At 37.3% G+C, this 27,277-nt stretch overlaps 1 protein-coding gene across 3 annotated transcripts in view; it reads right to left on the reverse strand.

Annotated features, from left to right (window-relative positions):
• LOC109278650 (carotenoid-cleaving dioxygenase, mitochondrial) overlaps positions 1-27,277 on the reverse strand; it is a 107,820-nt gene that overhangs the window by 8,247 nt on the left and 72,296 nt on the right. For all 3 annotated transcript variants that reach the window (XM_019469166.2, XM_019469165.2, XM_019469167.2), the window contains 6 exons: positions 20,485-20,696; positions 20,165-20,280; positions 19,137-19,239; positions 13,488-13,616; positions 12,347-12,507; positions 11,029-11,196 (listed from right to left, as the gene is read on the reverse strand). In XM_019469166.2, coding sequence (XP_019324711.2) covers positions 11,029-11,196; positions 12,347-12,507; positions 13,488-13,616; positions 19,137-19,239; positions 20,165-20,280; positions 20,485-20,696 — 889 coding nt within the window. The remainder of the gene's footprint in view (positions 1-11,028; positions 11,197-12,346; positions 12,508-13,487; positions 13,617-19,136; positions 19,240-20,164; positions 20,281-20,484; positions 20,697-27,277) is intronic.

The raw sequence follows: 27,277 nt of genomic DNA on the forward strand, positions 1-27,277 counted from the left end.
CAGGTAAGAAGAAAATATCCAAAACAAGATGCTTATTAGAGAGAAACAAGAATGGTAAATACCAAATAGAACATAAGTAAAAAGTGAAAAGGAAACATAAAGTGAAAAAAACATAAAGTGAAAAGGAGTAACACACATGTACTTCAATCCCAGAGAGAAGGGAGAGAAAGGATTTACCAGATGCAATATTTGAAGAAATAGGTGACATTTTTCAAAACTAATGAAAGACATCAAACCATAGATTCAGTTATCCCTAAAAAACACCAAAGTAAAATAAATAAAAAGAAAACCATACTGAGAGCTATCCTAGGACTAACTACAGAAAATCAAAGAGAAGATTTTAAAATCAGAGATGGGGTGCCTGGGTGGCTCAGTCGGTTAAGCATCCAACTTCAGCTCAGGTCATGATCTCACAGTTCATGAGTTTGAGCCCCACACTGGCTCTCTGCTGTCACAGCTTCCCTTCAGGTCCTCTGCCTCCCTCTCTCTCTGCCCCTTCCTTGCTCTCTCTCTCTCTCTCTCTCTCTCTCAATCTCTCTAAAATAAAAGCATTAAAAAAAGTTTTCTTTTAAATCAGAGAAGGAAAAAATAGCAACTTCAAAGGAGCAAGGCTTAGATTGACTACTGATTTCTCAACAGAAATCAGAATACAACCAAACATCTTTAAAGTATTAAAAAAAATAACAACCTAGAACTCTTTATCTAATGAAAACATTCTTCAAGAAAGAAGGTAAAATAAAGACATTTTTCTGAAAAGCAAAAACAGATTTCATCACCAGCATATCTGAACTAAAGGAAATACCAAAAGATACTCTTCTGTTAGAAAGAAAATGATTCCACAGGGAAGCCTCAGACTGGGAGGAATTAAAAGCAATTGAAAGGTACAGATGTGGGTACATGGGTGGTATGGAGAACTATGGTTACATAAAGCAATAATAATAATGTCTTATAGGGTTTAATATAGAAAGAAAATTAAAATATACAACAACAGTAGTGTATAAATCAGGAGAAGAGTAAGTAGAGTTAATGTGTTCCAGAGTTCTTGCACTGTCTGCAAGGAATTAAAGAACCAATTTATAATATATTGTGTTAAATCAAGGCTGCATATTATAATCTCTAAAATAATCACCAGGGACGCATGGGGGGCTCAGTTGGTTAAGCTTCTGACTTCAGCTAAAGTCATGACCTCACGGTTCGTGGGTTCGAGGCCTGTGTCAGGTTCTGTGCTGACAGCTCAGAGCCTGGAGCCTGCTTCAGATTCTGTGTCTCCCTCACTCTGCCCCTCCCCCACTCATGCTCTGTCTTTCCCTCTCCCTCTCCCTCTCTCTCTCTCTCAAAAATAAATAAACATTAAAAAGTAAAAAATAGGGGCACCTGGGTGGCTCAGTTGGTTGAGCGTCCGACTTCGGCTCAGGTCATGATCTCGCAGTCTGTGAGTTCAAGTCCCATGTCAGGCTCTGTGCTGACAGCTCAGAGCCTGGAGCCTGCTTCAGATTCTGTGTCTCCCTCTCTCTGACCCTCCCCCGTTCGTGCTCGCTCTCTCTCTCTCTCTCTCTGTGAAAAATAAATAAACTTAAAAAAAAATAAGTTGGGGCGCCTGGATGGCTCAGTCAATTGAGCATCCAGCTTCAGCTCAGGTCATGATCTCACGGTTTGTGAGTTTGAGCCCCGCGTCTGGCTCTGTGCTGACAGCTTAGAGCCTGGAGCCTGTTTCGGATTCTGTGTCTCCCTCTCTCTCTGCTCCTCCCCTGCTCATGCTCTGTCTCTCTCTCTCTTTCTCTCTCAAAAATAAATGAACATTAAAAAAATTTTTTTAAAAAGAAAAAAGAAGTAAAATAAATAACCACTAAAAAAATATTTAATTACCAAGCTAATGGGCAGGAGGTGGAATGAGGTTTGGGGAGGGGAGATGGAAATCAAATAATAAAATACACTTAACCAATCCAGGGAAGGCAAGAAAGGAGAGAGAGAAAGAAACAATGACACAAATAGGAAGTGAACAGTAAGATGGGATTTTTTTTATTAAAAAATTTTTTTTTAACATTTATTCATTTTTGAGAGATAGAAACAGAGCATGAGTGGAGGAGAGTCAGAGAGAGGGAGACACAGAATCCCAAGCAGGCTCCAGGCTCCATGCTGTCAGCACAGAGCCTGATGAAGGGCTCAAACCCACATATCACGAGATCACAACCTGAGCCAAAGTCGGACACAACCAACTGAGCCACCCTGGCGCCCCAAGATGGGATTTTTAAACTTCAATATATTGGTGACTGTTCCAACTAAATGCTCAATTAAAAGTCAAGAATTAGCATAACGGATTTTTAAAATATATGCTGCTTACAAGATACACATTCATAAAGATTAAAAGTGTAAGAATGGAAAAATTACAGCATGCAAACATTAAACAAAAAAGTAGACTTTAAGGCAAAAAACATTACTCAGATGGCACAAAAACAGACACATAGACCAATGGAATAGAATAGAAACCCCAGAACTAGACCCACAAACGTATGGCCAACTCATCTTTGACAAAGCAGGAAAGAACATCCAGTGGAAAAAAGACAGTCTCTTTAACAAATGGTGCTGGGAGAACTGGACGGCAACATGCAGAAGGTTGAAACTAGACCACTTTCTCACACCATTCACAAAAATAAACTCAAAATGGATAAAGGACCTGAATGTGAGACAGGAAACCATCAAAACCCTAGAGGAGAAAGCAGGAAAAGACCTCTCTGACCTCAGCCGTAGCAATCTCTTACTCGGCACATCCCCAAAGGCAAGGGAATTAAAAGCAAAAGTGAATTACTGGGACCTTATGAAGATAAAAAGCTTCTGCACAGCAAAGGAAACAACCAACAAAACTAAAAGGCAACCAACGGAATGGGAAAAGATATTTGCAAATGACATATTGGACAAAGGGCTAGTATCCAAAATCTATAAAGAGCTCACCAAACTCCACACCTGAAAAACAAATAACCCAGTGAAGAAATGGGCAGAAAACATGAATAGACACTTCTCTAAAGAAGACATCCGGATGGCCAACAGGCACATGAAAAGATGTTCAACGTCGCTCCTTATCAGGGAAATACAAATCAAAACCACACTCAGATATCACCTCACGCCAGTCAGAGTGGCCAAAATGAAGAAATCAGGAGACTACAGATGCTGGAGAGGATGTGGAGAAACGGGAACCCTCTTGCACTGTTGGTGGGAATGCAAATTGGTGCAGCCGCTCTGGAAAGCAGTGTGGAGGTTCCTCAGAAGATTAAAAATAGACCTACCCTATGACCCAGCAATAGCACTGCTAGGAATTTATCCAAGGGATACAGGAGTACTAATGCATAGGGGCACTTGTACCCCAATGTTTATAGCAGCACTCTCAACAATAGCCAAATTATGGAAAGAGCCTAAATGTCCATCAACTGATGAATGGATAAAGAAATTGTGGTTTATATACACAATGGAATACTACGTGGCAATGAGAAAAAATGAAATATGGCCTTTTGTAGCAACGTGGATGTAACTGGAGAGTGTGATGCTAAGTGAAATAAGCCATACAGAGAAAGACAGATACCATATGGTTTCACTCTTATGTGGATCCTGAGAAACGTAACAGAAGCCCATGGGGGAGGGGAAGGGAAAAAAAAAAAAAAAAAAAAGAGGTTAGAGTGGGAGAGAGCCAAAGCATAAGAGACTGTTAAAAACTGAGAACAAACTGAGGGTTGATGGGGGGTGGGAGGGAGGGGAGGGTGGGTGATGGGTATTGAGGAGGGCACCTTTTGGGATGAGCACTGGGTGTTGTATGGAAACCAATTTGACAATAAATTTCATATATTAAAAAAAACAAAACAAAACAAAACAAAACATTACTCAGAAATAAATGTTCAATAAAATCATCAAGGTAAAACAATTCTAAATTTGTATGTACATAATAACAGAGCACCAAAATATATAAACTAAAAATTAACATAACTATAGGAGCACCAGTCTGGCTTAGTTGATAAGAGCATGTGACTCTTGATCTTGCGGTCATGAGTTTGAGCCCCACGTTGAGGGCAGAGTTTTCTTTAAAAAAATAAAAAATAAAATAAAATTAACATAACTATAAAAAGAAACAGAAAAATCTGTATTCCAAGTAAGAGATTTTAATATGCCTCTCATGCAATATCATAATGTCATGTAATAGAGATCAATAAAAACAGATACGATTTGGATAGTATAAACAAATATGACCTAATTGACATACGTAAAACACTACATTCAAAATTCAGAATATACATTATTTTAAATACATATGAAGCACTTAAAAAATGATCTAACACTGGACCATAAAGCAAATCTCAATATCATACAGTAAAATTAAGCTGGAAATCAATGGTAGAAAAATCTCTATATATTTGAAATTTTAAAAACACATTTCAAGGGGCGCCTGGGTGGCGCAGTCGGTTAGGCGTCCGACTTCAGCCAGGTCACGATCTCGCGGTCTGTGAGTTCAAGCCCCGCGTCAGGCTCTGGGCTGATGGCTCGGAGCCTGGAGCCTGTTTCAGATTCTGTGTCTCCCTCTCTCTCTGCCCCTCCCCCGTTCATGCTCTGTCTCTCTCTGTCCCAAAAATAAATAAAAAACGTTGAAAAAAAATTTAAAAAAAAAAAAAACACATTTCAAAAACAAATCTCAATGAGAGAAAATTCGTTAACTGAGAAGTAATAATAAAACATATAAAAATTTGTGGGATGCAGCTAAAACTCTGCTAGAGTGACATTTATCATCACAAAGATATATGTTGTGGGCAAAAGGATGAAAAATAACAAACTAACCACATCCTTAGTTACAAAGAGGTCATATTAGGCACAAAGGAAAAAGAAAGGGCCAGAGAAAGACTGTATGATTTCACTCACATGTGGAATTTAAGAAACAAAACAAATGAACATGGGGGGAAAGAAACAAAGAGAGAGGCAAGCCATAAAACAGACTCTTAACTATAGAGAACAAAGTGAGATGTTGCCGGAGGGGAAGTGGGCAGGGGATGGGCTAAATGGGTGGTGGAGATTAAGTAGGGCACTTGTGACGAGCCCTGGGTGTTGTATGAAGAAAGAAGGAAAGGAAATAATAAAAATAAGAACAGAAACTGATGAAATGGAAAATACACACACATTAAAGAGGATCAACCAAGCCAGAAAGATAGTTGTTTTTGAAAAGCTTCATTAAATCGATAAGACCCTGGCAAGCCTAAGCAAATGCACAAAAAGAAAGGAAAAATTACCATATAGGGATAAAACCAGGTGGCATCAATTAACCATAGGTACATTTTTTTAAATCATAGAATGATATCACAAATGACATCAGATAAATAAATTTGAAATTTTAGATGACATAAATTTCTAAAAAAAATCAATTTACCAAATCTGACACAATAAAAAATAGAAAATCAGAATAATATTGTATTATTAAAATACAATTCATAATTTAAGATCTAACTATAAGGAAATATACAGGCCCAGATGGCTTACTTCTTGAATTATTCCAAACGTTTAAGAAATAATGCCAATCTTATACATTCTCATGTAGAGAAAAGAGAACAATTTCCAACTCACTGTATGAGATCAGCAAAACCTTAATACCAAAACTTAACAAAGATATTATAAGAAAGAAAAATTATAGGCCAATTTTATTCATAAAATACATGCAACAAAATCCTAAACAAAGTATTAGCAAAGTAAGTCCAACAATATTTAAAGAAAAATACACAGCAACCAATTGGGATTTGATTCAGGAATAGAAGGGAAAGCTTCACATTCAAAAATCAATAAATAGCTGTTATTACAAAGATTTCTTCAATCAATCAATGTACTTTACCACATTGATGACATAAAGGATAAGTCAGATGATTATCTCAAAACTATTGAAAAAACACTTGATAAAATCCAACATCCATCCATAATAAAAGTTCTTAGTAAACTAGAAGTAAAAGGGAACTTTCCTAAGTGAGAAAAATTATCTTTAAAAAAGAATCTATTGGAGCACCTGGGTGGCTCAGTCAGTTAAGCATCCAACTTCAGCTCCAGTCATGATTTTTGAGTTCGAGCCCAGCGTCGGGCTATGTATTGACAGCTCAGAACCTGGAGCCTGCTTCAGATTCTGTTTCTCCCTCTCTGTCTGCTCCTCCCCTGTTCGTGCTCTGTCTGTCTCTCAAAAAATAAACATTTTTTAAAAAATCTATCAATAACTTATGTCCACACGAAATCTGCCCACAAATGTTAACAGCAGTTTTATTTATATTTGCCAAAAACTGAAAGTAACCAAGGTATCCTCCAATAAATGAATGGATAAACAAACCGTAGTACATACATCCAACAGCATATTATTCAGTGATGAAAAAAATGAGCTATCAAGCCACCAAAAGACCTGAAGAAACTTTAAATATACATTACTATGAGGAAAAAGCAAGTCTGAAAAGGCTACATACTCTAGGATTCCAATTACATGACATCTTGAAAAAGGAGAAAGTATAGGGACAGTAAAAAGATTACTAGTTGCTAGGTGTTGAGAGAAGTGGGGAGGGAAGAAGATGGAATGTGGTATTTTAAGGGTAGGGAAACTAGTCTGTATGGTACTATAATGGTAGATACACGACTTTATGCATTTGTCAAAACCCATAGAATTGTACAACACAGAGTGAATCCTAGTGTAAATTATGGACTTTAGGTAGTAATAATATATAAATATTGGTTCATCATTGGTAACAAATATACCACACCAAGGCAAGATGTCAACAATAGGGGAATCTGGGGATATTAGGGGAAGGGAATATACATGGGAGTGCTTTCCAGGTTCTGCTTGATTTTTCTTTAAACCTAAAACTTCTCTTCTCTAAAAAACAAAGTCTATTAGTTTGTTTGCTTGTTTAAATCTATAGCAAACAGCATACCTAACAGTAAAATGTTGAAGACTTTTCCTCTCATATTGGGCACCAGATAAGGATGCCAACCATCTCCACTTGTATTCAACACTGTACTGGAGGTCCAATGAAGAAAGGCAAGAAAATGAAAATCAATAACTAGTTTGGAAAGGAAACTGTCATTACTTGTATAAGATATGATTGTAGATGTAGAAAATCTAAAAGAATCTATAAATTATTAGAATTACTGAATTACTGTATTCATTAACTGAGCACAAGATCAAGAAACTAAAACCAAACATATTGCTATACAGCAGTATTAACATAAATGAAAGCAAAAGTAAATACCTAGGAGTAAATCTAATAATTTAATAATGTTCTTTATAATAAAAAAGACATATAAAATGTGTACCCAGATAGCTATAAAACACTTTAAAGAAGTGATAAAATGGAAAGATAAATTGTGTTCATGTACTAGAAGAATCAACATTGTGTAAACATATTAACCTTCTCTCAAATTAATACGCAGATTCAGTGCAAATGCAATTAAAATCTGACAGGTTTTTTTGTTGTTCTGTGTGTGTGTGTGTGTGTGTGTGTGTGTGTGTGTGTAGAAACTGACAAGCTGATTCTAAAATGTATATAAAAACGTAGGGGGGGGTGCCTACATGGTTCAGTCAGTTCAGTGTCTGACTTCGGCTCAGGTCATGGTTTCAGAGTTCATGGGTTTGAGACCCACATCAGGCTCTGTGCTGACAGCTCAGAGCCTGGAGCCTATTTCAGATTCTGTGCCTCCCTCTCTCTCTGCTCCTCCCCCACTCATACTCTGTCTCTCTCTCTCTCTCTTAAAAATAAATAAACATTAAAAAAATTTTTTTTTAATGTAGGGACACCTGGGTTGCTCAGTTGGTTGAGCACCCAACTCTTGATTTCGGGGCAGGTCATGATCCCAGGATCATGGGATCAAGCCCTGCGTTGGGCTCCTTATTGAGCATGGGGCCTGCTTGGGATATTCTCTCTCTCTCTCCCTCTACCCCTCTCCCCTGCTTGCTCTCTCTCTCTAAAATAAAAAAAAAATTTTTTTTAATTTAAAAAGTTATAGAGGGCCAGGAATGGCCATGACACTCATTATAGAAGGAAATATTAGGAGGACCTTATCTACTAAACATCAAGATTTTTCATACAGTGATATTAATCAGCACAGTGAGATATTGGCACAGGAATACCTAAGTAGACCAATGGAACAGAATATAAATCTAAAACAGAGTAACACATATATGAGTACTTAATTTTTAGAATTAAAAACTGTTGTAGAGGTAATATGGGAAAATATTGTTATGACCTTATCATGGGAAGATGTCTGAAATAGGATGTACAATGTATTACTCATAAAGAAAAAAACTGATAGATTGGAACATGCTTATTCATCAAAAGCACCATTAAGATAACCTGATAGAGGTATCTGCAAAAATACCTGTAGGAATTTCATACTTAATGGTGAATTACTAAACATTTTCCAGATGAAAAGGGGAAAATGATTACTGCTATAACTACTTCTTTTCAATTTGAGGTCCTAGCCAATATAATAAGGCATGAAAAAGAAATAAAAGGCATATAAGGACTGGAAACAAAGAAATGAAACTGTCATTATTTTCAGATAACATGATTATATACATAGAATATCAAAAATAATCTAGAGTCAACTATTCAAACCCTAATAAGTGAATTTAGCAAGATATTTAAATAAGAAATCAATATACAAAATCAACTGCATTTCTATATACCAGCAAAAGCAGAAAATGAAAGCTTAAAAACTAAGCAAAATAAGTCAGAGAAAAAACAGACATCATATGATTTCACTCATATACTTGTATGTGTGATTTGAGAAACACAACAGATGAACATAGGGGAAGGGAAGTAAAAATAAGATAAAAACAGAGAGGGAGGCAAACCATAAGAGATTCTTAAATACAGAGAAAAGCTGAGCGTTGCTGGAGGGGCGGTGGGTGGGAGGATGGGTTAAATGGGTGATGGGCATTAAGTAGGGTACCTGTTGGGATGACCACTGGGTGTCATAGGTAAGAGATGAATCCCTGGGTTCTAATCCAGAAACCAAGACTACACTGTATGTTAACTAACTTGAATTTATTTATTTATTTATTTATTTAAAAAAAAATTTTTTTTTTAACGTTTATTTATTTTTGAGACAGAGAGAGACAGAGCACGAACGGGGGAGGGGCAGAGAGAGAGGGAGACACAGAATCGGAAGCAGGCTCCAGGCTCTGAGCCGTCAGCCCAGAGCCCGACGAGTGGCTCGAACCCGCGGACCGCGAGATCGTGACCTGAGCTGAAGTCGGAGGCTGAACCGACTGAGCCACCCAGGCGCCCCAACTAACTTGAATTTAAATTAAAGAAAAAGAAGGAGGAGGAGGAGAAGAACGAGGACGAGGACGAGGATGAGGAGGGAGAGGGGGAGAGAAGGAGGAGGAGGAGGAGGAGGGGGAGGAGGAGGAGGAGGAGGGGGAGGAGGAGGAGGAAGAGGGGGAGGAGGAGGGGAAATCTAAAGCAAACATGATGCTAAAAATGGTAACAGAGAACAATCTGGTGTCTGCCAGAGGGGAGAGTATAGGGATGGGCAAAACAGGGGAAGGGATTAAAAAGTATAAAAGCCCAGTTATAAAATAAATAGGATGTGAGGATACAATGTACAGCATAGAGAGTATAGTTAATAATATGTAACAACTTTCTATGGTGACAGAAGATACTAGATTTATTGTGACGATCAACTCATAATGTATATAAATGTTAAATCACTATGTTGTGTGCCTAATATAATATTGTATGTCAACTACACTTGAATAAAAAAACTTACAATTAAAAGAAAAGACTGGGACGCCTTGCTGGCTCAGTCACTGGAGTGTGCAACACTTGATATTGGAATTGTAGGTTCACACCCCATATTGAGTGTAGAGATTACTTAAAAATAAAATATTTTAAAAATAATAATAATAATTAATCAAATATACCATTTATAATAGTTTCAAAACTAAACCTGAATGCTTACAGATAAATTTAACAAAAGATATGCAATATCCTGACCAAAAACTTTATAAACATTACTGAGAGAAAATTTTAAAAGACTCAAATAAATGGAAAGATATGCCATGTTCATGGATTGGAAGACTCAACATTTCTTACTGTTGTAGAGACATCAATTATCCTCAAATTGATCTGTAGTTGCAACATGATTCCAATCAGATTTTGGTTTTTTCTTAATTTGCAAAAACTGACATGTTGACTCTAAACTTATGGAAATGCAAAAAGGCCAAGAAAAACCCAGGCAATCTTTAAATTAAAGAAAAGAGCTAGGACTTATACTGCAGATATCAAGACCTATCAGACATAATAAGTAAGCTTTGTAAGAAAAGTTAACTTTAGGGGTGCCTGGGTGGCTCAGTCTAGTTAAGTATCGGACTCTTGATCTCAGCTCAAGACATGATCTCACACTTTATGAGTTCGAGCCCTGCATCAGGCTCCAAGCTGACAGCACAGAGCCTGCTCAGTATTCTCTCTGCTCCACCCCAACTCATGACTGAATGTATTCTCTCTCTCTCTCTCTCTCTCTCTCTCAAAATAAATAAGTAAACTTAAAAGATAAAATAAATTAAATCAATGTTTTAAAAAAATTTTTAAGTAAAGTTACAGCCTGAAACAATTTGCATTACATAATCCAGGAAATTTTTACCTTGGATTCAGTATCGGGAAAAAGTGAATGCCCTCAGCTGGAAGAACCAAAACAGCTTCTTTTATCAGAGAATTAAGATATTATAGTCCATTTTGCCATCCCTTCCAGGAAACTGAAGTATGTTTAGTTCTCAAGTGTAATAAGGAACTAATCACACAGTGCTCCAAAACACATCTCTTTGTTTTCTTTAATATGCTTTTAATTTATCAGGTATTAAGTAAGTAACTCAAATTATTTTTAAGTATTAAATAAGTAAATGACAAAGCTGTGCCTTCAATGCTTTAAAATCATTCTACCTCCTTATCTGCCAAAGAAGCAAGAGAAACAGCCAGAACCTGGCTAGTTCAAAATTATGTTGACAACTTCTGACAAATCAGAGATGTTTACCTGATCAAGCCCTTCCCCAACTTTCCTGAGATTCTGTAGTTGGTAAACTTCTAGGCTTCTTCCATCATCTTGACAGCACAAATCAATTACAACACAGCCCTGGTCCTCAAAGGCATTGATTTGATGAAAAGTAACAAAAGGTTTACTGTAGTACATCCCTGGAAGAAGCTGCAGGGAAAATACAAAGAAAAAGAGATATTTTCTTTTTTTCTTCAAGGAACAGATCCACAAAGTTTAAATTAAAAAGATTCCCTCCTCCCCTTTAAGTGACAGGCCTAGTAAGTATAAAAGGTAGAATGTGGAACATAGAAGCAAACACTTTGATTTAAGCATTGCTTGCTTAGGTCATCACATTTCATATTAATCAATGAACTGGGGCTATTTGATATAAACCAATCAACTGTCACAACTAACTTAAAAGTCCTTATGAAATAGGGCCCAATGTTTTGAGGTATAAATAAATCCTAGACTTTATCTTACATGATTGAATAGAAAATACTGCTTTTGAGGCACCTGGGTGGCCCAGTAAGTTAAGCGTCCAATTCTTGGTTTTGGCTCATGTCAGATCTCGTGGTTTGGGAGATGGAGCCCCTTGGGCTCTGCACTGACAGTGCAGAGACTGCTTTGGATTCTCTAGCTCCCTCTCTCTCTGCTCCTCCCTTGCTGGTGCGCTCTCTCTCTCTCTCTCTCAAAGTAAATAAATAAACTTTAAAAAAACTATTAAAAAAAAAGAGAAAATACTGCCATTAAGTAGCTTATGATGAGTTAAGTGATTATTTGAAAAATGTACTTATTATCAAAATAGGATTTTTTGTAATGAAATTACGGTACAGTAAATTTAGGATGTCCTCTCTTTAGAAAGGCAAAAAGAAGACAAAATACCATAGTGTTACTAAACAGGAGTATAGAAAGATATTTAACAAACGCACTTTGGACTTTGGTAGGATTATCATATTTACATATCAAGAAGTCATAGAACCAAGCAAATAAATTATCATTGCAAAAGTTACAGAAGACTTCTATGTGAACAACATTCTCTTTAGCAAATACTATGACATGGAAAAATTCATGCTAATATGCTAAGGTTTCTTAGATGCTATTTTAGTTGAATCAGACAATTAAAAGTAAAACCATTCCTTACAATTTTCTAATATGCAAAACCCACTGTACTCATTAATAAGTAGCTAGCCCCACCTACGGAAGAAGGTAATATCCTTGATTACGAATGTCTTATACCAGCAATACCCAGTGACAGAAAAAAAATCAACCATATACAGATTTGTCCATTTTCAAAACAAACATAGTCAAGATACTCCACCTGTCCAGTGTGCTTATCCACCACATGAAACCGTGTATTATACTGGGGTTCCCAGCTTATTCCATCTGCAAAGGACTTTCCCCGGATTTTAGAAGTGACAACTTTCCACAAATTCATCTTTAGAGGCTGTTCAATGAAGATTATGTACTTCCTTGTCATTCCTGAAAGGTTCCAGCAAATAATAAAATGGGATTTAGTAAATTAGAATTGTCTGAAATGTGACGGTTATGGGGATTTATCTGAATGCCAGGACATAATACTTCTAACCTAAACAAAAGCCAGGCAGAAATAATTCTCCACTGCTTCCCAGCTTTGCCTTACATATTTCTTGTTCCTACGTAAAAAAGGGAACTGCTCAGAACAGCTTGGGTTGAATGCTCACAGCTTGCTTTTTATCTTCCTTATTTTTCTTTTTAAATTGGTCAGTTTACGAACCAAGTGAAGAAGCATAATATTAAAGTGTCATTTGTGATCAAGATGTTTCTTCTGTAATCCTTTTGCTATTTATCCTGAAGGTTAAGATTCAGCAACAGATTGGCTATAAAGGTTTAGAATACAGAAAATAAATATTCTGAGAAAAAGCTGAAGCTATCAAACAGAATATGAATTCCCCCCCCCCCAAAAACATAGTCAAGACCTTTTCATGAAAATAATTACCTATGGCTTTAAAGTTACCTAAAATTTTGAATTCTGTCCATTTTTTTTATGGTCAAATAATTTTTTTCTATTAAGACTTTACTTTTGTAGAGCAGTTTCAGGTTTGTAACACAATTAAAGGGAAGGCACAGAGACTTACCATATACCCTGTCCCCCCACGCACACAGCCTCCCTATCATCAACATCCCCCACTAGAGTGGTTGGTACATTTGCAACAGCTGACAAACTGACAACCCATCAAATGCACCCAAAGTCCATAATTTACATTCTGGTTCACTTTTGATGTTGTCAATTTTTTAGTAATTGCCAGGATAAAAAGTATGTCACTAAACAAAATAAACTGAAGTGGCATTAAAATGCAACCTTGGTCTCATCAGCATATTTTGATAAGCGGTATCAACACAGTATATGCGAACACTAGCTTGTCTGCTACAGCGACGTTTAAGGCACATCCCAAAGTAATGTGTGTTATCTTTGGGCTTACCAAAGCTATGATAGTAAGAAGGTCTCATCCCCTCTGCAGAGGCAATAGAACATATCACCTGGGCTCCATGGATTGTCTCCCCAAGATCCACCTTCTCTGGAGGAACTCGAATAACATTATAGCAAGAACCTGGAAAACAAAGTCCTGTCTTATTTATACACATTCTAAAATAAAATACAACCCTTGCACTCATGGATTAGAGATTTATGCAATATATGCATGACATCCATATTTCATAAAGGGTTATTTCTTTTTTTAATGTTTATTTATTTTTGAGAGAGAGCGTGAGGCACAACTGGGGGAGGGGCAGAGAGAGGGAGACAGGATCTGAAGCATGCTCTGCACCGCCAGCAAAGATCCCAATGTGGGGCTCGAACTCACTCAGGAACCATGAGATCATGACCTGAGCCGAAGTCAGATGCTTACCAACTGAGCCACCCAGGCATGCCCATAAAGGGCTATTTCAAACAAAGACTTGGATAAAAAAATATATATATTAACTTTATGAAAGTCATTAGCTAAGGTTTTAAAATGATACACACAAAGTAATCAACCAACGGTTTATTGCATTTTTTTTCATGATTAGTAGCTAAGTTTATTGCATTTTAATGCTCTCAAAAGACTACCCTCTCACTCCCTAAAAATGAACTCATTCTCTACTTTATAGGAAAAGATCAGGTAGCAGGCAAGAATATCCTCTAATTCTTTTTTTTTTTTTTTAACGTTTATTTATTTTTGAGATAGAGAGAGAGACAGAGCATGAACGAGGGAGGAGCAGAGAGAGAGGGAGACACAGAATCGGAAGCAGGCTCCAGGCTCTGAGCCATCAGCCCAGAGCCCGACGCGGGGCTCGAACTCACGGACCGCGAGATCGTGAGATCGTGACCTGAGCTGAAGTCGAACACTCAACCGACTGAGCCACCCAGGCGCCCCGAATATCCTCTAATTCTACTTGTCCCTCTCGCCATTCCCCAATCCCTACAATTACAATCTCCATTTACCCCCACACCCAACTCCTCTCCAGTCCTCTGGATCCCTGGGGTCACTCCAAGTCCCATCTTATCCTTTCTTAATGCATTCATGCAATTGCCTTCATTCATGTAATTATTCATCTTACTACTTCTGCAAGAACCAGCTCAGGTAACCACTCCTCAAGTAGCCCTCCCTGATTCCTCCCCACCCCAAAGGTATTTGGTGCCTCTCCTCAATGCCCTGATTATATCCTGTACAGTCATACACTTATCTTATTGCACTATAATTTCGTGCTTGTTTATCTGCTTCCCAATAGACTGGTGAGCTCTTCAAGGGCAGGAATTGTGTCTGATTCATCTTTGTATCCTCAGTACCAAGCAAGAACTTAGCATTCAGTAGGCACAGTAAAAATAGCTATTGATGGATTACTTAACAACTTATGTTTGTTAAATTATTCAGGGAATAGGGGCACCAGGGTGGCTTATCAGTTAAGCATCCAACTCTGGCTCAGGTAATGAGCTCGCAGTTCATGAGTGTGAGCACTGCATTGGGCTCTGTGCTGACAGCTCGGAGCTTGGAGCCTGGAGCCTCCTTCAGATTCTGTGTCTCCCTCTCTCTCTGCCCCTCCTCCACCTCTCAAAAATAGATAAACATTAAAAAATTGTTTTAAATCATTCAGTGAATAAACAAATACTGAGGTCATATTGAATTATATTTCTGGTATTAGAATTGCCAATGCTGGTCCTGAAAAACTGGGGTAACACATAACTTTGCAAGCACTCAGCTTCTTTTGGAACAAGATAACCCTTCCGTTCTCTATTCATTTATTCAGCCATTACTTCTTGAGTGTCAACTATATTCCAAACACTCTTCTAAGTGTCCTAAGTTTATCTTCCAGACACTTATACACAGCAGGGTCCAAATGTACACAAGCCTTTTCTTTTACAATGCTCAGATTCTAATAAAGCATCCAATAAGTAAAAGTATAAAGCATCGGATGATGATAAGACCTATAGGGACTGAGAATAAGTGTATATGGATGGGGGCCACTGTTTGCAATTGTTGATAGGGTGATCTGAGAAGGCTTCACTAAGACAGTGACATTTGAGAAAAGACCAAGAGGAGGTGAGGAAGAGAGGCTTGAGGATATCTGGGAGAAACACATTCCAGGCAGAGACAAGAATAAATGCAAAGATTCTCAGGCAAAAGTAAGCCTGGAGTGTCCAAATAGCATGAAGGCCAGTGAGGCCCTATCAGAGTAAGCAAGAAAAGTCTGAGATGAGGTGGGTGGGCTAAAAAGATAATTGGCTGATATGCTGACAATAAACTGAAATGGGGCAAGGGTAGATGCCCAGAGACCAGTTAAGAAGCTATTACACCAATTCACATGCGAGAGGATGGTGGGCTCAAACCAGAATGCCAGCAGTGGAGGTCATATGAGGTGGTTGGATTTTTAAATTTATTTTGAAGGCACTGCTGCAATTGCTTTTTGACCAACTGGATATGGATGTGAGAGACAGATGTGAAGGATGATTCCAAAATTATCATCCTGAGCAACTGGAAGGATGAAGTTACCATCAGCTTAAATGGGGACTCTTTTACGCAGAGAAAATTTAGGGGAAAAGTTCAGGAGTCTGGTTTTAAATAAGTTAATTTTGTAACACCTATTAGACATCCTAGTAAAAACACTGAGTATTTTATATCAATTTTATATCCAATTGATATAAAATACTGAAGGGGTCTGAGTTAGGATATAGATGTGTTCTGCGCACCCATCATATATAAAACATCATGCTTTAGACAGTGATGAGTTATAAAAGCGGTAAAAGACCAGTTCTACAGTTCCAAAAGTACCATATTACTATCTAACAGATTACATACATTTCATTAGTACTAAAAACTACTTGGATTGATTATTTAGAGGACTTTTGTTCATTTTTTAAAGACTTTAAAAATGCAGGGAAATGCTTAAACAGTTAAAAGCTTTTTATTTCTTAAAGACAGAAATTACCAGCAAGCACTTTATTATGAGAATCACTAAATTTCTCCCAAAAACAACCTCTCTACAGCTACATGTACATTTGAGCTCCAGTTCAAAAACTCCGGTTGAACTGAACAATCGAGGAAGGAGGAAGACGAAGAGGAGGAGGAGAAGGAAGGGGAGGAGGAGGAGGAGAAGGAGGAGGAGGAGGAGGAGGAGAGGGGGCGGGGGAGGAGGAAGAGAGGGAGGAGGAGGGGGAGAGGGGGAAGAAGACAGGGAGGAGGAAGGGGAGGAGGGGAGGAGGAGGAGGGGAGGGGAAAGAGGGGGGAGGGGGAGGGGGAGGAGATTCAGTTTCAGTTGAGATTAGAAGATAAAGAATTGCTCATCTCAGTGGTTAGATTAAGTGACAAAACTCACTAAATTTAACCAGTATTAATTAATGAACTGTTCTAACTGCAAGTTGTGAAGCCATGAGCAAGACAGACGCATACCCAGGAAACACCCAACAAAGGAATGCCCAGAGGAATGACCTGCCCAACACTGCATCTAACTCTGAGAGACTCTTCAGGACTTTGTATAATAGACTGAGGCAAAGTACCAAGAACAGCCACAGCCCCTGATGACTGGTGGCAGGGTTTCTCAAAGATCCAGGAGTCACTTGCACCAAAATCACGTGGGGACCTTGTTAAAATGTGCCAAGATAAGGGGTAATGGGGTGATTGAAATGCAGATTCTTGGTCCTTTTTCAGGTCTACTGAACCAAACTCTCTGAAGATAAAGCCCAGTAATCTACATTGCTAGGAAGCATTCCAGAACATTCTGAGGCACACTAAAGGCTAAGAACCACTGATCCAATGACTACTTATTTTAGAATATATAATTCAGAAAAGCTAAACAGTATCTATCATATTATGAACTAGTTACCCAGTTATCTACTTGATTAATAGACTTAATTTATTAGGAAATGTACTTTTTGTCAACCATATTTTAATTAACAAGAAAATAGTTTTTAAAATAGGTCATCTACTTAGGAGAATTCTATGCAGCCTGATTCTGGGAAATGTTTCTTGACATAAGAAATAATTATTATAATACTTTAATACATTGTTAAGGGAATAAAAAACAGACCAGAGAAATATATAGAATAGATATCATTTTTAATGAAATTTTTTTAATGATCAAAAAAGATGGATGGACAAAAAACTGCAGAGTTAGTTTACCCATTTCCTGAAACATTTTACCTAAAAGGATGTTTGCTGTTTCCTATAACAGCCTTGAAGAACACATTTCCTACTCAAGATCAGGTAATAAAGAAGAGGATAGAGGAGCGCCTGGGTGGCTCAGTCAGTTAAGCATCTTGACTTCAGCTCAGGTCATGATCTTGTGGTTCATGAGTTCAAGCCCCACGTCAGGCTCTGTGCTGACAGCTAAGAGCCTGGAGCCTTCAGAGTCTGTGTCTCCTTCTCTCTCTGCCCCTCTCCTGCTCACACTCTGTCTCTCACTCTCTGTCTCCCAAAGAAATAAACATTAAAAAAAAATATATATATATGGAGAGAGAGCTGGGTGATGAGGTTTTAGGATACCTAGCTCTACTTGAGCCAGTAAAAAACAAACCTGCACTATGCATTTTAATACACAGTCACCTATGTCAATATGGAGAAGTAGACACAAACACCCTGCAAAGCCAATTACTCACCAGAGGCACACATTAACCTACACAAAAGCTAAACCATACAAAGGTTTCACAGGTTATACATGATAGACTGATGGACAGGTTAAGACAGATAGTCAGAAATATCAAACACCTACCCATTTCTCTTCAGAGAGACGTGCACTCAGGTTACAGGAACATGAATTTGCATGCTCTGAGAGTCTTCTGTACTCAGTAATAAATAATTATGAAGATAGTCTAACAGAGTGACTTTGGGTGTGATTCAGACTTGCTGGCAAGACTGGCCTTACACACTAGAAACTTGCCTAACCAAGTATCTTACACAGCCTCCAGATTCACTGCCCTTGTCTGTAAAAGGGGGGCAGTAATAGTACCTCTCTCAGAGAGTCGTTATAAGGACTAAATTAAAAAAATACATTGAAAAATGCTTAACACCAGGATATACTAGGCACTCAATAAATGTTAGCTATCATTATTAGCTATTAGAAGTTTCTGGAGCAGATTGGTAGGCAGTTGGAAAAGGAGTTGTGGATGACCAGGAAACAGATGTGATGTAAATGGCTGGAAATACAAACACACAATAACCTTAACTCACCTTGTAGTGTATTTTTCCCATAATAAAAATAAATCCTTTCCCATGTAATGAACAACGTACTTTCCCCACATCTGTTTGCTGTACCATTCTAAATTTCTTGTACTTATAGTGTGATTTTTTTTTTAATTCAAGTTTGAGAAATACATACTGAAAATCCCTGTAATGCCTGTAAGCCAAAAAGCATAACAGAACATAAAAAATGTAAGTCATGCTGAAAAGGTCAAATAGCAAATCAGTTGCTAAGCATATGTGCAAAAGGACCATAGAACACAGTAAATTAGGTACCTTCAGCTCAGTTATGCAACTTTGGAGATTTCCTTCTGACCCTTTTAAACAAAGTTCCCTATGTCTACACCTTAACTATAATGGAACACTGGGGAGATAGTTAACTCCTAATTATTTTTAAAAAGACCTCCTTCCCAACTTTACCATGTGACCCATAGGAGTTCCCCATGTTGTAAGCTGTTCCATCAGCATCATAGTGAGGATGTGCAGTTGCTCCATTCACAGCAATGAATTTCCTCCAGTCTACCTGCAAATTTAAGACCATCAGAGACTTTTAAATGTTAAAATGGGAAGATCTCTACTTACATTTATCAACAGTAGGAATGTGTCAGATATCTTAAAAATAAGATATGACAACTATAGTCTAAGCCCTAATGTCTCACCTCTAAGAAATCAAAATTATTTTTCCTTCTAAAGAAATTGACACTAAATAATAAATAAAAACTCCACCACCACCACCACCACCACCACCACCACCACCACCACCACCACCATCAAATGGACAAAAATGATTATCCAGTAAGGATTCCCCATCCCCCACCAAGATTGCAGGAAAGTTCAAAAAATAAGAATTAAAGTTCTGGTCCAAATTTAATTTAATTTTTGTTAATGTGTTAGGTGAATGCAGGAGGGGCCTAGACAGTCTCTAATCCAGTTCTATCTGTAGCTAGGAAGAACATGAAATGGCCAACTTAAATCTGTACTATTGTATTTTTCCTTTACTACAGCCTTCAGATATTAGGACTAAGGAAGACATCTAGAATTATCTTTAAGGAAAACCAACCTCACAGGCCTAGATCTACTGAGGACAGAAGGTGCAGAGTAATACCCTGAATCAGTGGGTAACTTTTTTTTCTTTGTTTCATAAAGGCTCCAATTTCTTCTTCAGATAACAACCACTCTAAAAAGTATTCGGAAAGGAATGAAATGTTAGGGTCTATTTTATTCATTTTTGTAAATGTTTGTTATTTTTTATTTTTGAGAGAGAGAGCGCAGAGGAGGGGCAGAGAGAGAGGGAGACAAAGGATCTGAAGTAGGCTCCATGCTGACAGCAGGGAGCCTGAGGCAGGGCTCGAACCCACAAACCATGAGATCATGACCTGAGCCAATCAAACACTTAAACAACTGAGCCACCCAGGCGTCCTTATTCATTTTCTTGAACTATATTTTACCTTTTCGGTTTTTTCCAGAGTTTTGATGTCCACTTTGTTCATAAAGTTGGTCTCAGTACTAAGGTAGTAGTCACCCTTATACTGCACGTAGTTGACATTGGTGTTGTCAGTTATTGCTGAAACCAAATCCCAGAGTTACTTAAACACCACAACTTACTGTAGCACAGTCAGAGCAAGAACACAGTTTAAACATCCTCTTATACCAAAAAAAAAGAAAAAAATTCTACTTCAAGATATGTATTTATATAGATTGACATACATCATAATTAAATAGTCATCACTATCACCCAGAAATTCTGAGCACAGTAAAGGCTGCTTACCAGGCAATTCAAACTTTGATAAGAAACGTTCAAAAACATTCTTGCAGGGGTCAGGGACAGCCAGCGTGCCAAATTCTGAGATCACAATTCGATCATGAACACTATTGGCCTTATAAGTATCACTCTGTAGGAACTTGCTTCTATATGTCACTGTGCCCTTCTCCATCCTGAACTGGTGAAGCAAAGCCATCCCATCAAACCAGTGATTGTACCTTCAGACAGCAGCAAAAACAGAAAGACAAATATCAGTAAGAAAAACACAGGGGCAAATGAATGCCTCCAAATACAGAGATAAGGAATTGGAATGGGTTCCCAGCACAACCTGTTTAGTTTGAAAACTTGAGTAAGAGATGACACCTTTTGAGTATATCCTGAAATCCAACGGAGAAGAACTTACATTCTTCTGACCCTTACTCCCCTGTCAAAAAACTGTCAAAAAACTCACACTTAGAAGGTTGAAAATAACACTCCAAACTGGTGACTCCTAAAATAAGTCTGATTTTTACCCTATAGCCAGGAAAATAGCATAAGAGGATATGAAATACTTGACATTCTCCAAGTTAAAATGGGTTCCTAAGCTTTAAGAAATAATAATCTTCATATCTTATGTATATATTATGTTTTCCATTTACTTTAAATTTTTCAAATTTATCAGAATTATGCTAAAGAACAAATAAGATTATTAATCATCTTGGTAGGTATGATTACAGTAGAAATTATCTATTTAAATAATGGAATATAGGGGCACCTGGGTGGCTCAGTCAATTAAGTGTCCGACTTCAGCTCAGGTCATGATCTCGAGGCCCATGAGTTCAAGCCCCACATCGGGCTCTGTGCTGACAGCTCGGACCCTGGAGCCTGCTTCAGATTCCGTGTCTCCCACTCTCTCTGCCCCTCCCCCACTCATACTCTGTTTCTCTCACTCTCAAACATGCGTATGTTAAAAAAAATTTTTTTAAATAATGGAACATCAAAAAACCATAAGGAAAAGTTTATAGCTTTGCTTTTAAACAATTCTTTTTTTTTAATGTTTGTTTGTTTTTGAGAGAGAAACAGAGCACGAACAAGGGAGGGGCAGAGAGAGGGGGGGAGACACAGAATCTGAAGCAGGCTCCAGGCTCTGAGCTGTCAGCACAGAGCCTGATGTGGGGCTAGACCTCACAAACGGTGAGATCATGACCTGAAGCCAAAGTCGGACACTCAACCAACTGAGTCACCCAGAAGCCCCAGTGGCTTTGCTTTTAAAAGAGTTTCACATCATACAGTCTTTTCTTTCATGTGCTTAATATGCTGAATGCTTAGTATGTCTTCAGCACAGATAAGCAAGGCTAACACCATTGTGTTAAAATGCAATGGCCCTGGAAGCAAGGAATCAAAGAAATATTTGTAGACCTGTGTTTATAGCAGCATTATTTATGATAATCAAAAAATGGACAACCTAGTGTCCATTAAAAAGGAAGGAAAGGAAATTCTGTCACATGCTACAACACAGAAGAACTTTGAGGACATTATTATAAACAAAACAATCTAGTCACACACACAAAAAGGTAGAGTTTCAGTTCTGCAGGCTGAAAAAATTCTGAAGATCTGTTCCACAACAATGTGAATAAACACTAACCTTTACCTCTAAAGATGGCTAAGATAGTAAATTTTACATTACATGTTGTTTACTACAATAAAAAAATGCAGGAAATAAAATTAAAAGTAAAACAAGACTCTCTTTGCCCAGTGATTTGAGATGCCATCTTATAATAAATTAAATTTCCATTAGTTCTTGGGTTTATTTCTTGGCTTTCTATTCTATATCACTTGTTTATTTATGTACTGATATCACAATGTTTTTTAATCATAGAGTGTTTATAGTATTTTTTAATGTCTGAAAAGGCTAGTCCCTTCACTGAAAAATCTTCTTTTTTTCATGTTTTCTTGACTATACTTGCATATTTATTTTTCCATATAAACTTTAGTATTGATCTAATTTCCTTTAAAAGCTTGTTGGAATTTTAAAGATTGTATTAAATTTTAAAATTAACTTAGGGAATACTGACATCTTTATGATGTTGAATTATCCTATTCAAGAACACAGGATGTTTTCTCATTTGCTTGATTGCGTCTTTTAGGAGTCTTGTGATTTTAGAGAGAGAGTGAGTGAGTGAATGAGAGTAAGGGAAAAAGGCAGGGGGAGAGAGACAGAGACAGAGAATCTCAAGCAGGCTCCATGCTCAGTGCAGGGCCCAACATGGGGCTCTATCCTATGACCCTAGGATCACAATCTGAGCCAAAATCAAGCATCAACAGACTGAGCCACCCAGGCACCCCAAGGAGTGTTTTAAAGTTTGCACATTTCTTATTAAGTTCCTGAATATTTAATCTTCTTTGTTGCTACTGTAAAAGTTTTTTCTACCATTATGTGCCCTAACTAGTTATCGTTTGTGTATATGAAGGCTATTGATTTCAGTAGGTTAATTTTACATCCTGTTACCTTACCTTTTATTGTTTGAATTGGTTTTGTCATTGATTCTGTGTGGTCTTCCAGATTTACTAGGATATCATCTGCAAACAGAGAGTCTTACCCTACTAATCTTTGGGCCTCTAATCAGTTTCTTTAGTCAGACTGTATTGGTTACATCTGGTTGAAAAGCAGTGGAATAGGGGACATCCTTTCCTTGCTCCTATCTTAAAATACCTGTAGTGTTTCTCATTTTAATATCACTGGTTTTAAGATTAAGAGTAAAATGTATATGTTTGTGTATGCATGTATACATATATACACACATATATAAATATATAAATGTGTATATATATACACGCATACACACAAAATGTATTATATGTATATGTATATATACATATACACATACTTATACCTTTATATCCACATGTATATATACATATATATCCACATACATATATTTATATATAAATATATTATTACATATATACTGGATGTACATATATTTACCTGTATGTGTATATATGTGTATGTATGTATATAAAATCACATTAACAAAGTATCCATCAAGTCCTGTTTTCTTGAGTATTTTTATGAGGAATGGATGTTGAATTCTGACAAAAGTTTTGTCAGCATTTATAGAGATAATCCTATGACTATTTATCCTGAGGCCTATTAATATGGCATATATTAATGGATTTCCAAATAATGAAACTACTTTGCACTCTTGAAATTAATCCATTGTGAATTATATTTTTATATAGTGTTGGATTCTATTTGTTATTAAAATATTTTTGTACTGTATTAGCACTATATATTTTTTATTTTTTCATTGATATTCATAAGTAATATGAATAAATAAATTTTCTGTACTGTCTGCATCATGTGTAGATAATGAACATTATACTTGTTTCATTTTCTCTGAAATGATATACAGAGCTTTAGGACTATTTGATATTTGAAGGTTTGGTAGCATTTCTCTATGAAGAAATCTGGGCCTGGTGCTTTTTTTGAGAGGTAGATAATTAACAAGTACCCCTTTTTCCTCTATAAAACCTGTTCTGTTCAAACCTGCTATCTCTATGAATTTTGGTAATCCGTGTTTTCCCAGAAAATTATCCATTTCACAAGGTTCTGAAATGTATCTGCATAAAGGCCTAGAAAGTCTCATAAATTTTATCTATTTCAATGGATTTCTTTCCACTACCATTTCCTGTTTTGAATATTTGTACTTCCTCCCTTATTCTTCTTGATTATGTTAGCTGGTAGTTTCTCTGTTTCGGTAATTTTTTTTAAAAAACACTAAAAACAAAATAATTTCAATAATTATTGCTATTCTTATCTAAATACCTCTAAAACTACAATACATAGTCTCAAACACAATACTCTGGGTATAACACCAGACACTCAGTTTCCTCATTTAAGAGACTTCACGTTCTTTTATTTTCTTTTTTCTTTATTTTTGGTTACCACCTCATATCGTTGACTCACACTGAACTATCAACTAAAACCCCTAAGTAATTTTTAATACATTCTGCTGTTAAGTCACATCACTTTCATCCTTGCACTTATAAAAAATTTTTTCATCTACCTAATAATATATTCAACTTGTTAGATTCCATTTCATAAGATCCTTCTAGACTAGACCCTAACATTCCATGTATTCATTTACTGAAACCAGCCAACTTTTCTTGAGCCCCTGCTATCTGCCAGGCTTGTGCCAAGACCAGTGCTTACAGGCACATAAATAACTATATCATAAAGTGATTACTGAGACAACAGAGAAGTAATTAAAAAAAATACTATATATGACAGAAGGAGCAACTACCTGATAGGACTGTGCTAAGCACTTTACCATATCCTTTCCTGTAGACATAAAAATAAATATAGGAAATAAATATAGGAACACCTGGGTGGCTTAGTCACTTGGGCGTCAGACTTCGACTCAGGTCATGATCTCCTGGTTTGTGAATTCGAGCACTACATTGGGCTTTCTCCTGTCAGCATAGAACCTGCTTTGGACCCTCTGTTTCCCTCTCTCTCTGCCCCTCGCCCCATCTCTCTCTCAAAAATTAATAAACATTTAAAAAATAAAAGTTTATTTTATATATAAATATAAAATATTATTTTAATAATTATTTATCACACACAGACTGATCCTGTGAATAAATATTAATATCAAGGTACAGAATAAAAACATGCCAGGGTCACATGGCTGGTAAGTGGCAGGAAAGAGATTTGAATTCAGTGCTGACTCCAAATCCTGGGATCTTCCAACATCCCAAAAAGTAAGGTGAACTAGAAAAAAAGCAATTTGGCAGGAAAGGGAGTGGGGGGACAAGGGCACTAAAGGGAAAGAAGAAAATGAAAATGTACTGACTGCCAATTCACCACCCACCTCCCCCACAAAGACATTTATCTGAAAAGAGGCCTGTAGCGCAAGCCTAGGCACTGAGGAGCTCTGCTGCTTGGTTCTAAAGTTTACCAGGGCAGCAGATGAAACACCATATGCTTTCAGAGGCTGTTACAGTCTAGGGATTGGGCTAGTAGTTTCATTTTTCTCTTCCTTCTCCCGCTTCTGTTTGCCTTCTAATCCTTTTTCAGATTACAACTTGTTGAAATCCAGATATACAAACAGAAAAAAAGCACACCTTTGCTAATTAGGGCCAGGGGGATCCATAGGCCGGCTCATTTACCTTCTTTTTCTCTACCTCCAAACTACCTCCCAATCTCCCAGCCCCCTCATCCTCAACTCCACCGGAGGCATCTAAAGTAACTTCTTAAGGGCTTTTTACATAGCTGGGGGTGAGGAACACACTGCATTTTAATGCCTCTCAGCACTAGCATTTTATAAAATCAAGTGAAGACAAGATGCAACAGGTTCAGCAAATTAAAATATCTGGAATATTAAGAAATATATCTTGAATATATAAATACTAATAAATATATCTTGCTCCTAAAGTTTATCTCTTTCCAATAACAGCTAGGAAAAGAAGAGCTGGACCATGATCAGAGTCTCACCAGGCCTAAGGGAATAATGTAGCTAACACAAAGTAGAATGGAAGGGGAGGGGCTTAGAGAATGGGAGAATGAGGAGTCACTATTTATTTATATTTTTTTAACAGGAGAAAAGTATACATTTTATTAAATTTCTACATGTCTGTGGGGGCCTTTGTAAGATAATGAAGCCCTGGAGAAGTGACTAGAGCAGGAAGCTTTCATACCTTTTTTTTAAGACAAGAAACAATAAGTTTGTGAGGAAACGAGAGACCAGGAGTCAGGGCTGGGGCAGTAAACTGGGAGAAGCAACATGAGCTATATGAGAGAAGCAAACCTAGCGGAAGATGAGGCTATTTTAATAAGCTTGTACATAAGATCCATTTCAATGTCCGTTCCCAGGCTCTGGTGATAAGAGCCTCCTGGTACAGGGAGGGCTCCCTTCCTGTAGGAAATTTTATGGCCTGTTTTTAGGTAGAAAAGGGGAGGTCAGGAGCCCTTCTTGCATCTGCTGTTTCTCAAGTGCCTTCAGCTCAGTATGCCGAAGTGGCGTATTTTGGAATACGTGTCCTAAACTCCTTCAAGGACAAGGGGAGGACTGGAAGAAAATGTAGAGGATTCCTCTCTTCCCTTAAATTGTATTACTTCATGTTTTTTCCTTCTGCAATTTTAATTTAATTTATTTTTTAAGTTTATTTATTTATTTTGAGCAAAAGAGAGAAAGAGGGAGAGAGAAGACGAGGGAGAGAATCCTAAGCAGGCTCCTTGCTGTCAGTGCAGAGCCCCACCTCACCAACTGCAAGACCGTGACCTAAGCTGAAATCAGGAGTCTGACCTTTAACCCACTGAGCAACCGGAAGTTCCTGCAATTTTAATTTAAATCGCACATCTATGTAGTTTAAATGCACACACATAGTTCAATTTCATATATGTAGTTTTAAAGAATCGACCAATTCCAAAAAACTTCCTATGATAAACTGAAGTCTCTAATCCTTTTACTCCATTTTCCTGTCCCTAGAGGCCAACGCTTTCAAATACTTTAATCTGACTCTTGATTTTTACCTCCATATTGCTAATTAACATGCTTGTTATTTTTCACATTAGACTTTTATTGGCTTTCTACTAGGAAAGATAAGGATTTAGCTCTCCTCTCTCTCCCCATCTCCACTATGCATGAGCACCCCTTAAATCTCCCAATATTTTAAATATCACTATCATAATATTAGTTAGATTAACACTTAATATTCATATTATTGACTATAAAGATGTCATTCACAACACAATCATGTAGAAAACTATAATTACTTTTCCTTCCTTATGCCATTTTCTATTTTTCCTAAAGTT

The sequence above is a fragment of the Panthera pardus genome, unplaced genomic scaffold, assembly GCF_024362965.1.
Source record: "Panthera pardus isolate Hobbes unplaced genomic scaffold, ASM2436296v1 HiC_scaffold_12, whole genome shotgun sequence".
Taxonomy (NCBI): domain Eukaryota; kingdom Metazoa; phylum Chordata; class Mammalia; order Carnivora; family Felidae; genus Panthera; species Panthera pardus.